At 34.4% G+C, this 16655-nt stretch overlaps 1 protein-coding gene across 1 annotated transcript in view; it reads right to left on the reverse strand.

Annotated features, from left to right (window-relative positions):
• Window positions 1-16655, reverse strand: part of LCA5 (lebercilin LCA5) — a 33237-nt gene that overhangs the window by 9771 nt on the left and 6811 nt on the right. Inside the window, exons 2-3 of the mRNA XM_024576653.3 lie at window positions 11131-11519; window positions 7472-7995 (exon numbers count right to left, since the gene is read on the reverse strand). Coding sequence (XP_024432421.1) covers window positions 7472-7995; window positions 11131-11329 — 723 coding nt within the window. The 5' untranslated portion in view covers window positions 11330-11519. The remainder of the gene's footprint in view (window positions 1-7471; window positions 7996-11130; window positions 11520-16655) is intronic.

Consider the following 16655-nt stretch of genomic DNA (forward strand, 5'->3'; position numbering starts at 1 on the left):
AACTAATCGGACATCCATAATTGAACAAAAGTGCCTCTCTGCCCAGCATACCAGGATACTGGAGAGATCTATCCATCTGTATACCCAGAAGTGGGTGGACTGGATCTCACAGAAGTCTGCAGAGCCAGGAGAGTGGCAGTGGCAGTAGAGTTGGGCCAACACAGCCTTTCGGGCAGAGAACGTGGAGGGTCCGTGTGGTGAGTGGAAGGTCTGCCCTGCTGTGTGCTGCAGCTGGAGGAACCCCCTGCTCTCTCTGAGAACAGACCACAGTCACTAGGTGGAGGAAAAGGAAAAAGAAGGCAGGCACAGAGAGATGAAGAAATATGTTTCCTTCTGTGTACCCGAGGATATTGGCAAAAAACCCATCCATAGACCTCTGGGACTCCCTCCCCTTGGAGGATCCCCCTACACGAGCAACGCCCAAAGCTGCACACACCTCTCCTCACTCTACAGCCACCACAGTTTTTTTCTCCTCCAGCTTTTTTTTTTTTAATGCATGAGCTCCCAACCTTAGTGGTAAGTCAGCTTTGGTAAGAGAAACCAAAATGTGTGCTATAGAACCACCTTCTAGAAAACAAAAGGAAGCTCTTAATTATGAACCTGTTGAACTGTTAAAATCAAAATGAACAAAAGTGTTCACTACTTCAGATGCAGCAGCAGAGGACTTTTCATCAGACACAATGAAAAAGTATGGTAACATAATATCACAAAAAGAAAATGACAATTTCCTAACAATCACATCCCAAAATCGGGAATATTGTGATCTCACTGACAAAGAATCCAAAATAGTTGTTATGAAGAACTCTAAGGAGCTACAAGAAAACTCAGAAAGGCAATACAATGACTTCAGAACAAAATTAGTGGATAAAAAGAGTACTTTACAAAAAGTGCAATTCTACAAAGATACGAAGAATGCTTTACAAAGCCCTGGAGTGAGAGCAGATCAGATGAAAGAGAGAATAAGCAAGCTTGAGGATAGGAATTTAGAAGTGATTCAGGTGGAAGAGGAGAGTGAACAAAGATTTTTTTTAAGTGAAGAAACCCTACAAGAATTGTCAGACTGCATTCACAGAGCCAAAATTAGATAAATGGGTAAACCAAAGGGAGAAGAGAGGAAAAAGGGAGCAGAAACTTAAAGACAAAATAGCTGAGAAATTCCCAAACCTGAGAAAGAAATTGTACATTCAAGTCCACGAAACTAATAAAACGCTATATTATCTCAATACAAAAAAGACCTTATCCAAGTCACATTCTATTAAAACTGTCAAAAGTCATTGACAAAGAAAGTGCTTTGAAGGCAACCGAATGGGAAAAAACACTTTAGTAATCTACAAAGGAACACACATTAGCCTATCAGCAGATTTCTCAGCAGAAACTCTACAGGCTAGGAGAGTATGGAAGAACATATTCAAAGTATTGAAAGATTAAAAGTGCCAGCCAAGAATACTCTATCCAGCAAAGTACTCTTCATATATGAAGGAGAAATAAGGCTTTTTCCAAACAAAAGCTGAGGGGGTTCACCACCACCAGACCTGACTTATAAGAAATGTTGAAAGAAACTCTTCAAGTTGAAATGAAAAGAAAAAAAAAAGTACACAAAACTCTGCTTAGTGTGATAGTCAAAATGAGAAAACTATAACTCTGTTTTAGAATAGAACGGTAAGGAAGAGAACATTAAACACAACTCTAACTACAATTTGGTAATAAATCACAGCATAAAAAGATACTCTGTGACATCAAAAATATAAAAAGGGAGAGGATAAAAAGATGGAACATTTACAAGTGAATAAAAATAAATTGCTATCAGCAGAAAAAGAACTACTTTATCTATGGGATGTTTTATGTAAATATCATGGTACCACAGAGCAAAATCTAGACCAGAGACATGAAGCATAAAAAAGGGGAAGACTGAGCAAGTCACCATGGAAAACCACCAACTTACAAAGGTGGTCAGAAACAGATGGAAAAAGAAACAAGGAAAAGACAAACTAGAAGACAAAAGATAAATTGGTAGTAAATCCTTATATATCAAAAATCAACTTGAATGTAAATGTATTCAGTTTACCAATTAAAAGGCAGAGTGGATGGATGGATAAAAATACAAGACCCAACTGCATACTGCCGCCAGGAGACTTATTAAGTTCTTAAGACACACACAGACTCAAAGTGAAAGGATGGAATATGATATTCCAGGCAAACAAAAATCAAAAGTGGTGGGCAGAGCCATACTTACATCAGACAAAACAGACTTCAAGCCAAAAAAGGATAACAAGAGGCAAAGAAGATCACTGTGTAACGATAAAGGGGTCTAATATTAAGAAGATATAACAATCAATCATAAATACATATGCTCCAAACAGCCAAGCACTGAAATACATTAAGCAAATACTAATGAATTTTAACAGAGAAACAAACAATACAATAATAATAGAGAACTTAAATACCCCACTATCAGCAGTGGATAAATTTTCTAGACAGAAAATCACTTAAGTAAACTTTGGAATTAAACCACACTTTAGAACACCTGGAATCTTCAGACACAGAAGAAGATTCCATTCAACAGCAGCAGAATACACATTCTCACATGCACAGGAAACATTCCCCATGATATATCATATAAGTGGACGCAACACAAATCTTAGAAAATTTAGGACTGAAATCATACCATCCATCTTTTCTGGACAAAATGGCATGGAACTGAAATCAAAATAAAAGTGAGAGGATCTATAAATAAGTGGAAACTAAGCAACACACTTTTAAACAACTATTGAGTCAAACCCCCAAAAGGGGAAAATTATCTCTAAAAGAATAAAAATGTAAATAGAACACCCTGTGGCATGCAACCAAAGCAGTTCTGAAAGGAAACATTATAGCAATAAACGCACATAGTAAGAAACTAGAAAGACTTCAAATAAACAATGTAACTTTACACCTCAATAGACTAGACAAGGAACAAATTAACCCCAAAGTTAGAAAAAGGAAGGAAAAAATAAAGATCTGCAAAATGTAGCAGAAACAAAGAAAGGGAAGTGGCCAAAATGGGGAGATGAAAAAATGAAAGAACAGGACAAAGTTCTAGAAAAAGAACTAAATGAAATGAAGAAATGCAATCTACTAGACACAGACTTCAAAACACTAGTTATAAGGATATTCAATTAACTTAGGGAAGAATAGATGAACTCAGTGAGAACTTCAACAAAGCAATAGAAACCATAAAAAAAGAAATAGAAATGAAGAATACACACTGACCATGACCAGTGTGGCTCAGTTGGTTGGGCATCGTCCGCAAAGCAAAATGTCGCTGATTTGATTCCTGGTCAGGGAATGCCTGGGGTGTGGGTTCAATCCCCAGTTGGGATGTGTACGAGAGGGAACCAATTGATGTTTCTCTCTCACATCAATGTTTTTCTCCCTCTCTTTCTCCCTCCCTTCCCCTCTCTCTAAAAATGAATAAATGAAATCTTAAAAAAGAAATGAAGAATATAACAACTGAAATGAGGATACATTGGAGGGAATCAACAGTAGATTAGATGAAGAGGAGGACTGGACCAGCAATCTGTAACAAGGTAGGAAAAAAACGCCAACTGGAACAGCAAAAAGAAAAAAAAATTGAAAAAATAAGGACAGTTTAAGGTACCTCTAAGATAACATTAAACATACCAACATGTGAATTATAGGTGGACAAGAAAAAGGAGAGAGCAGGGATTCAAAATCTATTAGAAGAATAATGACTTAAAACTTCCCTAAACCTGGATAAGAAAATAGACATAGAAGTCCTAGAAGCTCAGAGATTCTCAAAGAAGATGAACCCAAAGAAGCCTACATTAAACACATAAGTAAATGCCAAAGTGAGAATATTAAAAGTAGCTAGAGAAAAGCAGTTAGTTACACACAAGGGAGCTCCCATAACACTACCAGACAATTTTTCAACCCAAACTTTGTAGGTCAGAAGGTACTGGCACAATCAAGATTACTCTACCCAGCAAGACTATGATTTAGAATCAAAAGGGAGATAAAGGGTTTCCCAGATAAGGCAAAGATCAAGGAGTTAATCACCATTAAACTAGAAGAAAAGTTAAAGAAACTTCTTTAAGTAGAAAAGAAAGGTGAAACATATGAATAAAATATAGGAAAGAAAAAATTCTCACTGGCAAAGATAAACACTTAATAAGCAGTAGATTAATCCACTATAAAGGCGGTATAAAGGTTAAGAGGCAAAGTAGGAAGATCGTGTGTAATTACAACAATAAATTAAGGAACACACAAAAGAAGTAAAAAAATAATAAACATATAAACATGGAGGAGGTGAGTAAAATAAGGTAGTGATTTCAGAATGTGCTGGAACTTAAGCAACAATCACCTTAAAATAGACTGATATAAACATAACTTGGTATCTGTGAAGCACATGGTAACCGCGAACCAAAATCCGTAAGAGATAGACAAGAAATAAGGAGAAGGAATCCAAACACAACACTATAAAGTCATCAACATACAAGAGAAGAGAGGAAGAGAATAAGAAAGGAACAGAAAAGAATTTTTTAAAAATCAGAAAATAGTTAACAAAATGGCAGTAAGTACATACCTATCACAAATTACTTTAAATGCAAATGGATTAAATGTCCAATCCAAACACAGAGGGTGGCTGAATGGATCAAAAAACAAGACCTGTACTTATACTTCCTACAAGAGACCAACTTGATGTTGAAAGACACAGAGAGACTGAAAATAAAAGGGATGGAAATAGATATTTCATGCAAACAGAAATTTTTTAAAAAGCTGGGGTAGCAATACTTAGATCAGACAAAATAAACTTTAAAACAAGGACTGTTAAGACAGATAAAAGAAGGGCATTTCATAATGATAAAGGGATCCATCTAACAAGAGGATATAACTCTTGTAAACATCTACACACCCAACAGGAGCACCTAAATATATAGAGCAAATATTGACAGACCTAATGGGAGAGATCACCAGTAATACAGCCATAGTAGGGGACTTTAAGAGCTCATTGACATCAATGTGTAGACAGATCATTTGGACAGAAAAATCAACAAGAAAAAAGTCTTCTTAAATGACACATATACTTAATTGGTATTTCAAATGACACATATAGATTTAATTATATTTTTGGAACATTTCAGCCCGAAGCAGCAGAATATACATTCTTTTCAAGTATACATTAAACATTTTCCATGATAGACCACATGATAGGCCATAAACAAGTGTCAATATTTAAGAAGATTTAAATCATATCAAACATCTTCTCCAATCAAAATGACATAAAACAAGAATTCAAGTATAAGGAAAAAATTGAAAAACACACAAACACAAGGAGGCTGAATAACATGTTACTAAACAATAAAAGGGTTAATAATGAGATCAAGGATCTCATTATTAATGAGATCATTTTCAGATCAAAATATACCTGAAAATGAAAGCAAATGAAAATGAAAACATAATGACCCAAAATGTAGAGGACACAACCAAAATAGTTCTTAGAGGGAAATTTACAGCAATACATGTCTACCTCAAGTAACAAGAAAAATCTCAAATAGACACCATACACCTAAAGGAATCAGAAAAAGAACAAACATAGCCCAAAGTCAGTAGAAGAAAGGAAATAATAAAGATCAGATTGGAAATAACAGAGTAAAAAAAAATCAATAAAACCAAGTACTGGCTCTTCCAAAAGATAAACAAAACTAACACACCTTTAGCCAGACTCTTCCAAAAAAAAATGAAAGAGGGTCCAAATAAATAAAATCAGAAATGAAATAGGAGAAGTGACAACTGACATCAAAGAAAGACAAAAGACTGTAAGGAAATAATGGAAAACAATTATCTACCAACAAAGTTTACGACCTGGAGGAAATGGATAAATTCCTAGAAACATACAATGTTCCAAGGATGAATCAGGAAGAAATAGATAATATGAACAGACCAATAACTACTACCAAAATCAAATCAGTAATCAAAAAACTCTCAACAAACAAAAGCCCTGACCAGATGGCTTCACAAGAGAATTCTACCAGAGATTCAAATAAAAACTTGTACCTATCCTTCTCAAACTCTTCTAAAAAACTGAATAGGAGGGAAGGCTCCCAAACTCATTTTACCAGGTCAGCATTACCCTATTCCAAAACCAGACACAGACCCTACAAAAAAAGAAAATTATAGGCCTATATCCCTGATAAATATAGATGCAAATATCCTCAAAAGTTTATTAGCAAAGCAAATTCAGCAATACATTAAAAAGATCATACGCCTAGATCAAGGGAGACTTATTTCTGGGATGCAAGTTTGATTGAATATCCTTTTATCAATTAACATGATACATCACATAAACAAAATGAAGTATAAAATCATATGAAAATATCAGTAGATACAGAAAAGTTTTTCGACAAAAGCTCACTTCCATTCATAATAAAAGCTCCCAGCCATACAGTAGTACCTCAGTACTCGTTGTTAATTTGTTCCGGAACTTGTGACAAATGCCCAAACTGGTAAGTACCAAACAATGAAGCATGTTCTCTTGCGGTGTGGTGGTGTGACTCATACAAGTAAGTGCAACAAGTCCCAAGCAAGCGCTGAGTGCCGAAACATTTTTTTCTCATCAAAATGTGACAAGTACAGGGTCTGATAAATTATAAAGCTGATGACAACTGAGGTATGACTGTATTAAAAACTCCTAACACATTCTGAAAAGCTAATTTATGTATAGTTCTGACTTTCCTTTGCTCAGAGAGCTCTCTCAGCAAACTTTTTTCCACATACTTTTTCCTTACCTTTGCTTTCCAAAGTACATGTCAATTATTAGCAATTCTAAGCCTTAACTCAAATGTTCTGTTTCATACATATATATATATATATAGCAGGTAATATCTAATATAAGTTTCTTGTGTATCACTTATGGGGTAGTACTCTTTTCCTTTTTCATTTCAAGAAAAATAATATTTAAAAAAATCTGCTGTATTCTCAGACTAGTAACTCAACATTCTTGCACCCACCTCTCATATGAGTTTTCATTTTGGGAAGTTAAGAGCACACCTGCTCCAAAAGGTGTCTTTCAGAAATGTTCAAAGAAATAAAAACAAAACATTGTTCACATGGCATTTCTTATACAATGACCCAAAAATGTCAGTTTTAAATGCTACAGCTATTATATAGTATTTTCAATTTAGAGAAACAATCAGATAATCAAATAGTGTATTTCCCCAAAATAACTATGATCCATAGAATTAAACATTTATCCATTAACTTGTGGCCTTTAATATATACAATCTTTTGCATCTTTCTCTTAAATATAGTGTTAAATTTTTCCTAACCTCTTACTTAGAAAAATACTACTAAGAAAATAAGTCTTCATTTTCAAGCAAATGGTGAACTACAATAAGCAAACTTAAAAGAGCATATTAAATGCCCAACGAAAAATAATACAAAACAGCACAATTAGAAGCTATAGAAATTTTACCTTGATTCTTCTTTCAGTGTCATCTAATTTTAACTCTGCTGCAGCTAGTTTCTTTGCTAAGTCATCTCGTTCGGGTAGGTGCCTAGCTTCAGAGATCTTTCTCAGTTTCTGCAAGGAGAATTTTGTCCTATGTAGTTCATCTTCTGTTTCTTTCATCCTTCTCTCAGTGGCCCGTTCTTTCTCTTGAGCTTTTCTCAAGCGCTCTTTGAGTGCTGTAATCTCATTGTTATGACGAGCAATAAGGTGTGAGATTTCATTTTCTGTGTCTTCAAACTTATTCAGGGCTTTCTCCTGTCTGTATTGAAGCCTTTTCAAAGCCTTATTTTCTTTTAGCTGCTCAGCTAATTTGACCTGGAGTTCAGTTATTTCATTCTGCAATGCATTGATTTTTAGCAGTCTTGCAGAAAGAACCCGTTTTGTAACAAGATCAGTATCTTTCCTCGGTGGCTCCCTACTGAGGATCTGAGAGTGAAATCCCACTCCCTTTCTGTTTGCTGGACCCTTAGGACTTGGTTTCCTAGGGGCTAAAAAAGAAACAATAATAACATAAAGTGAAAACTCTACCAAATGTAGCATTACTTTTTATCCTAGTAGTTGGATCCATAACATTCTTTAGTTATTTTTTCTTAAAATATGATTGTATAATATTTAGTTAAATATCAGATTTTATTTAGATCTCTTAATATAATGTTTTTATTAAGAAAGATTTGGAATCTTTTAAGAAAGTTCAAGGTTATTCTGATCCATCAAAATGATATAACAACAGCTTACAGGGATTTATTTTACATTGCTTTAGAAGATGGTAGTATCAGGATTTACCATACTTAATTCTATAGTAAGATGACACGTCAGGATTCAAACACGTGCACTGTCAGCGTTAGCATTGTGCCTAATAAACAATGGACAAAACATTGTGATATTCAAGTCAATTGTGCCAAGATGTTTGGCCAAGATCATCATGTGAAATGTGGAAATGTAAGTTTTCTCTAAATTAATGACAACTTTTTCTTTATTTGGTGAAATGGATGGCAACATGTTGTATAATCAGAAGACTTGGGCTTGGGACTCAGATTTACCACTAAATAACTCCTTGGGCAATTCCCCTAAACCTTTCCAGATCTATTTGCTCCCCCCACAAAGTGAGGATAATACCACCTACATAATCATGCTGTTTTGAAGATCAAATCAAGTATGTTTGTAAAACAGAATTCTCCACAAGTATTCTCTATCAGTAAGTAAGAACTTAATCCCATTTATTAGTGACTGAAAATGGGAGCACTCCAGCAGTACCAATGTGATTCTAAATGCTTTCTCAGGGGTTTTAGTGTGATATTCATATAAAAAACATTTGACATAATTTGAGAATAAGATAAAAACTAAACACTACATCCTAAAATTATAAGCATATGAAATACATCCTGGCTGGTGTGGTTTAATGGACTGAGTGCCGGCCTGCGAACCCAAGGGTTGCCGGTTTGATTCCCAGTCAGAACACATGCCTGGGTTACAGGCCAGGTCCCTAGTACAGGGTGCTCCAGAGGCAACCACACACTGATGTTTCTTCCTCTCTCCCTCCCTTTCCCTCTCTCTAAAAATAAATAAATTTAAAAAAAAACCCACACACTAAATACTACATCCTAAAAAGCATGAAAAATGCCCTAGCTGGTGTGGCTCAGTGGGTTGAACGCCAGCCAGCCTGTGAACCAAAAGGTCACTGGTTCAATTCCCAGTCAGGGTACATGCCTGGGTTGTGGGCCAGGTCCCCAGTTGGGGGAATGCAAAAAGCAACAGATAGATGTTTCTCTCTCACACATCAATGTTTTCTCCCTCTCTTTCTCCTTTCCTTATTCTCTCTCTAAAAATAAATGAATAAATAAATAAAATCTTAAAAAATAATAGTATGCTGACATAAAAAAGAAAGAATTGCTATCAAACACATATATCTGTGAATTCAAATATTCAAGATATTATTTTCATCACATTTGTTCTTTTCTTAGTTTAATTTACACTGGTGATTGCAACATAAACCAAGGGAAATGAAATTAGTGTTTAAGAAAAGATATGGTCCTGTTGCTTGATCTAGGGTAGACAAATTACCACAAATTTTAATTCAGAAGACAATGCAAAGCAGAAAACTATACAAGTCAGATTGAAGACAATCATTGAAATTTTTATAGGTGATGTTAGAACTGTTTCTCACAGCCTTTTCTTTAATTATCTTCTCAAATAAGATAAGGCTTGAGAAGTTCTAACTCCTTAATTGTGTGGCCTCTGGAACTGCTCTGGAGAAGGAATGAAAAATCAAAGTATTCCTACCAATAAATCCCTAGGTATGTAAATTATTTCTTGGGAATAAATGAGCATTTTCCAATGTTCAATCCTAAAGTCCGTTTTTAATTATATAGAGCAAATGTTTAATATCAGATTATGCTCTTACTCACAAAATCAAAACAAGAGACTCACACTGAGACAGACTTGGAGGAAGAGGCCAAAATCCTGCAGCACTGTACTGCAAAAAAAATTTTTTTAAAAGGAAAATCAAAGGAAGGGAGAGAGGGGAGGATGGGTGGACAGACTAGCATCCAACTGTTAAAAGTATGAACATCTCTTGAGAAGCGAGAACAGGGGTCTATGAAAGGGTTGTTTTCAAAAGAAACACATATTCTTGTAGGTTTTTCAAAAAGCAAATATGTCTCAAAGTAAGAATTTATATAGGCAATTTAATTATACTCCTGCTTAAATCTTTTCAATGGCTAACTATTCCCTCACAGCAACAATCAATATATTAGCGTAGGATTCAAGGTGTTTCATGATCTGGCCTGGTTTCCTTTTCAGATTCTATTTTCACCACTCCTTGCCTTGCAGTACACACTCCCCCCATTCTAAGCTACTGCTGTTACAGTTGTGCTGCATTTTTTAATGCACACTATAACCACCTCATTTAACTTAGCTCATTTTCTATGGCGTACCTGTAGCCCTTACCCATTTCATTACTAAGTACACATTGGGGTTTTCTTGGCCAGGGATTTAAGATGAAGAGATTTCTAGAATATTACCTAGTCAAATTTGTATGAGTACCAGTTCAGACTAGTAACACTTTAATGAGAAAAATTATTTCTAATTATAAATCTTGTATCCATCATAATACAGTTTAACAGAAAACAGACTGGTGATCTCAAGTGTCAAATTCTATTTCTAAGTTTAATTGGAACTTTTGCAGTAAACACTGCATTACCTAGGGGAAGTAATTTTACTCAATTAAAAAAATGCCTCTTAACCACTTTTTATCAATGCTTTTCTACAATGACTACTTTTAAATGAAGATAAATTAAGGTACAAACATTTTGATTTTTTTTTGCCTTTAAAGTACCCCCAAAACTCCAAAACAAGCATTTATTTAGGAAGAAAACAAAATGAGGAGCCTTAATTATGATTCTTTCTTTTGTAGATAGAATGACTGAATATAACAAAGGCTGATGCATACTGCCACCAACATTTATATAAATTTATAAAAATATATTCTATTCAAAATGTAAATCAGCCCATTTCCATGCATACATTAAAGTACATATTAACAGCAGAGTTTCCTTCATGCAAGCTTTCCTGAGTACCCAGAATGAGTCTTCTAGGTCTAGCGGACTCTCTTAAAGAATGTTTACCTTGGTAATGCACAGGGCTATCTGAAATCTGTCTTTTAGGACGTTTTCCCTTGATACTCGTAGGTGAGCAGGGACTGACCGGCGATGACCGGCCAGAAGACTGTGGTGTAGTTCCAATGTCAGACGAAGAATACCAGTAACAGGGTTTGCCTGCCTTACTTTCTTGGTCAGTATCTGGACTTCTTTCTCTTTCCCCCATGGTTTTGAAAATAAGTCTCTATTCACATAATTTCACAGATTCTTCCTTCCAGAAAAATCCACGAGAAGCCTGAAGAATATTTTTGAGTCTTTAGGTCCTGGTGAAAATATTTATGTCTGTGCAGTTTGTTTTTTCTATGTATCTGTAGTCCACAATTCACGTTAGCAATGAGAAGAAACACTTTTTTCCTCTACAATTAAGGATGGGAGAGGGAAACTCATCATATTTCATGAAATAGATTTCTACAGTTAATTACAATGAAAGATACTAAAAGCAAAATAACATACTACTTACAATTTTAAAAAGAGACTATAATTTAATTCATCTATATTTTTATACATTGTTGTTTACAGTATTTGGAAAAAGATAGTCTGTCACAGTCAAGAAAGAGAACATGTAAAGTACCTGACATTTAATTGCTTCCAAATAAATGTTAACTGTATATGACCCCCTTGAATATTAAGATTTATAATAAGTATAAAAGCTGATATTTAACAGGTGAATAATGATCAGATAACCAGTGTTTTTCCTTTGGGGGAGGAGGGTAGGGTAGTGAAGAACCAGCCTACTAATAAGAACAAGGAAAAATGTCTAAGATTGACTATATAAAAATGTAAAACTTAAGTATGTGAATGTTCATCAAATTAAAACACTTGCAGCATGACAGGAAAATGGTTACCATCCTTAACAGATATATAAATAACTCATACCACCCCATAAGAAAAACCGGAGGTCAAAAGTTAAGTGGGCAAATAGTTAACATGTTAAGACCCATAGCAGGCAATAAAAATGATAGGCACATAAAAATGTTCAACCTCAAATATCATTTTTAAACCTATCAGGTTACCAAAGATTTTTCAAAACAATACTCCATGTTGCCAGAATGACTATCAAGAAGAGAGCCACAGAAATTTTGGAAAAATTACTGGAAAGATAAATTAAAATTTTAATTATGCTTTTAACCTTTATCCAATAATTCTATTATTGGATACCAAGATAATAAGCCTAAAAATAGGGGAATAATTATACACAAGTGTTTAATGCAGTACATAAAAAAAAAAAGCAACCTGAATGTCTAACCATACTGTAACAATTAAGAATATTGTAAAAATCAATACAGTATAATATCATGCAGCTGTTATGTTTCCAAAAAGTCTGTGTTAACAAGAAAAATCTTTATACTATTTTGGTAAAAAAAAATTCAAATGAGTATATACAATATGATCTCAACTACACATAGTCATTAAAAAAATACTGAGTATTTCATCTGAACTCAGGAACTGACAATAATTTGCAAAGTAAAGTATATATACACCAAAATATTATCTGTCTGGGCAACATGAATTTTAGATGATTTTATCTCTCTTAATAATTTTTATTTTTAATAAAATAAAATTAGATTATTTTTATAATTAGAATATTTTTTAATAATTAGAAGAAAGAAAATCCCATTGATGAAATTAGTATTGAAAGTATACTGGTTCTAGTAATAAATGAAAAAAAGACATACACAAGACAGCATTACTACCATTCATCGCAGCACTACTATAGCAGTTGAGGACTAAAACAATCAAAATGACCATCAATAAGGAACTGGCTACATAAAGCTAAATACCCACAAAATAAAGTACAGCATTAAAGGAATGCTATTAAAGGAATGAAGACTACCTGTGTATATTCTCTGAGGTCTGGAGTCATCTGCAGGATATATTACAAAAAAAGAATATGGAGAAAAGCATGCATAATATACTACCATTTAGCAAAGAAAAAGGGTTATAAATATATGTAACTAATTTTTTATATTTTTAACAACCTAATTTTAAAAAGGGAGGGTCTCTAGGGCAGGGCTGTCCAACAGAACTTTCGGCAAGAATGGAAATGCTCTGTAACCTGTGCTGTCCGACACAGCAGCTGGCCACATTTAGCTACTGAGCACTTAACATGTGGCAAGTGAGGCTGAGGAGCTAATTTTTAATTTAGCTGAATTTTAATTAACTTAGAATTTAAAAGCCACGTGTACTGCTGGTTAGCTGAGTGAACAAAGAACTATAGGGGAAGAGAGGAAGCAGAGTCTAGGAGTAGGGGTAGGAGCTAGACTTCGTTGTCTGTAACTTTTGTAGACCTGGATATGGAAATCATAATTTTTAGAAATTAGATTTTTAAGAAGCAATTCCTATAAAATAAAATGAAACAAATCAACCTAACTAGATATACAGTTTGTAACAAAACCACACAGATTAACCAGTTCAAATGACTTTAAAACACAATGATTTGACTTGATATCCTTAGTGAGATACATGCTACCAACTAAAAAAGTACAATTTTTTCAACATAGGAAGAAACAAATATAAGCTAGTATGGGTTTTAAAACTCTGTAATCCAAAATTTGAGTTAGGAGTGTTAAGTATGAGTTTGTGATGGATTTTATATTAAGAAACACTGTATCTTAGCTCTGTTCATTGAAAAGTCCTAAAACAAGGAACAAATAAATTTCAAACAACATTCCTAATACACAAATATAGTATCTAAATACTATTTCCCTTTAAAATAAACTAATGCCCCAAGTGATATATCTTATTCCACAACGGAGGGAGGACACATACAAGACGAATCTATGAATCTAGAAACATGGTTATCCTAGAAAGCAAGGAAGGTGTCAGACACTAGATGGAGTATCAAAAGGGCTCAGGAGCCAACTTGAAGGAGCTCATACAGTACTAAGATGGAACAGTTTCACCATCAGTAAGAATTTTTTCAGAAAAGGATTACAACACATCAGATACGTTTAAATTCATTAGGTCGCATAATACTTTAAAAACCTAATTAGTCACCTTTGGGAGATGCTAGGGAACCAACTTATTTACCTGACAATTGAAATAAAGAGAAAAAAAATCAAGCATGTGTCTTGCCGATACTGTTACAAGCTATATCACAAAATAACAAAACAGAAGTAGCTTAATGGGAAGTATTTCTTTACAAAATTATTCTAGCTAGTAATTGAAAAACAAAATTTAGAATGACAGAACAATAATATTACCATTTTGCAGCAACTAATGAAATAATGAAGCTAGATAGCGATCACTAATGACAGCCACCAGCATAGAACAGAAACAAGCAGACACTGTGCCTCCAGACAGGACACAATGATACCTCTGAAGCAACCTACTCCCCCTACAAGAAAAACTAAATCTGATTCTGATCAAATCTATAAATGAGAATGATAACTTATAGAAAATAAAAGAGACAGATGTACAAGGAAGCAAAATCCAGACTGTGGCAAATTCTATTAGGAAAAACTGGTTTCTTTAATGCAAGCAGAAAAAGAAGAGATGGGGAGGGTTATCTACACATTAAGAAAGTCTTAAGGGAAATAAAGCAATTACAACCTACGAGCCTTATTTCAATCCTGATGCAAACAAAATATGGAAAAGAAAATTGTAGGATAATAGAGAAAATTTAAACACTTAATTAACATTTAATGATATTAAGGAATTACTACTGCTTTAGGTGAGATGATATTGTGCTTATTTTTTAAAAAGAATCCTTATGTTTTAGGGATATATATTGAGATATTTATAGATAAAATTAAATAATGGCTGGGGTTTGCTTCAAAATAACCCAGGAGGAAGTAAGAATGTTTCTTGGTACTATTGACATTTTGGCCAGATAATTCTTTACTGTGGGGCTGTCTTATGCATTGGAGGATGTTCAGCACCACCCCTGGCCTCTACCCACTAGAAGCCAATAGCAGGAGGTAGCTGACACACTCAAAATATCCAAGTCAATAAAGTTATTGGTGAAAATGAAGTGTATCTTTTATTTTATGGAAAAAACTAAACTGACTTTTGGGCCAACCCAATACATGAGAACACTTTCTTAATAATGATAACAAATTCAAAAATAGTGCCAGGAACACTAGAGAATACTTTCTTACCTTTGCCAAGCTCCTCTTTAATTAGGATCAATTTTAAAATAAGGCAGATATTTCTTTTTTAAAAAAATTACTTTATTGTTGTTCAATTAGGGCAGATATTTCTAACCTACAATAGGTATCATCCTGTACTGTTACAACTCTTCATAACAACAAACAAGTGTCCCTTAGAAAATATAGCAACCCAAAGATTTAAGCTTTCCTAGAAAACAGAAACTTAGACACTTGTAAAAAATCACTTTAGTCCTTATAAAAGCATTGTTGTCTAGCTGACAATGCTGTCAGAAAAATAGTTCAAACAAGAAAATAGTCAAAAGTTAACAAGCTCAAGAAAAGAAAGGGATGAAATATTAGAACAAAAGAAGAAAGAAATGGATGAAAATGAGGCACCAATTAGGATGATTACTATTTTCATCATGAAGAATAAACAAAAACAAAGTATGATAGCCTAATAAGATTATATAACAATTTAGCACTAGAAGGAATCCTGGGGGATCACTCCTTTCTTCACACAGATTAGGGAAACTAAGGCCCACAAAAACAAAGTGACTTACTTACCCAAGGCCACAATTTATTTAAGACCTCAGAGCTAAGTTAGTAAAACTTGAAATGGACTACACGTTTTCCAAATCTTAATTATGTGACCTATTCCATATTTCACTATCAACAATAAGATGAGAATTACCTCATCTTTGAAGCATCTGCATCTATCCTACACTGTTGCCCTCTTCTTGCTAAAACTGAAGAAGCATTTCTACTTTTTTTTTTAGAGCTAAACCTTTCACCTGTCTTCTGCCCCACACATTCTCCCCAACTCAAAAACTGTGGTCCTGCAATTGTGTCCTGTCCACAGGATCTTTCCTACCAACCAGGAGGAAGCTATCACTTGACTGCATGTCCTACTGCACTGACAACCCAATTTTTCTCTACTCCAATTTTCAAATAAAAATTTTAAGAATAATCTATAATCTAGAATATCTCTACTTCTTTTCTAACCATTTTGTTCTGAATCCACACTAGTCAGGTTTTCATCCCCACTGAAACACCTTTTATCAAAATAGACAATGACGTTCATCTTGACTAAATCCAATAGCAAGTTTTCTGTCCTATTCATCCCTGACCTCAGAGCAGCATTTGACACAACTAATCATTCCTCCCTTCCTAAAACACCCTTTTCTTACTTAGCTTTCATACCCACTGTTTTCCTGGTTTTCTCACTACCTACTGGCTGTCTCCTGTCAGTCTCCTTCGTTAAATCTGCCTCCTGTGCCTGATCTCTAAATGCTGGAATACACAAGGCATCACATACTGCTACGCTATACCTAGACTCTCTCCTTAGGTGGTGTCTAGACTTCTTTTACCCTGACTTCCTGATTCTTAGAGCCACCTTCCTAT

Source organism: Desmodus rotundus, chromosome 11 (assembly GCF_022682495.2).
Source record: "Desmodus rotundus isolate HL8 chromosome 11, HLdesRot8A.1, whole genome shotgun sequence".
NCBI classification, from domain to species: domain Eukaryota; kingdom Metazoa; phylum Chordata; class Mammalia; order Chiroptera; family Phyllostomidae; genus Desmodus; species Desmodus rotundus.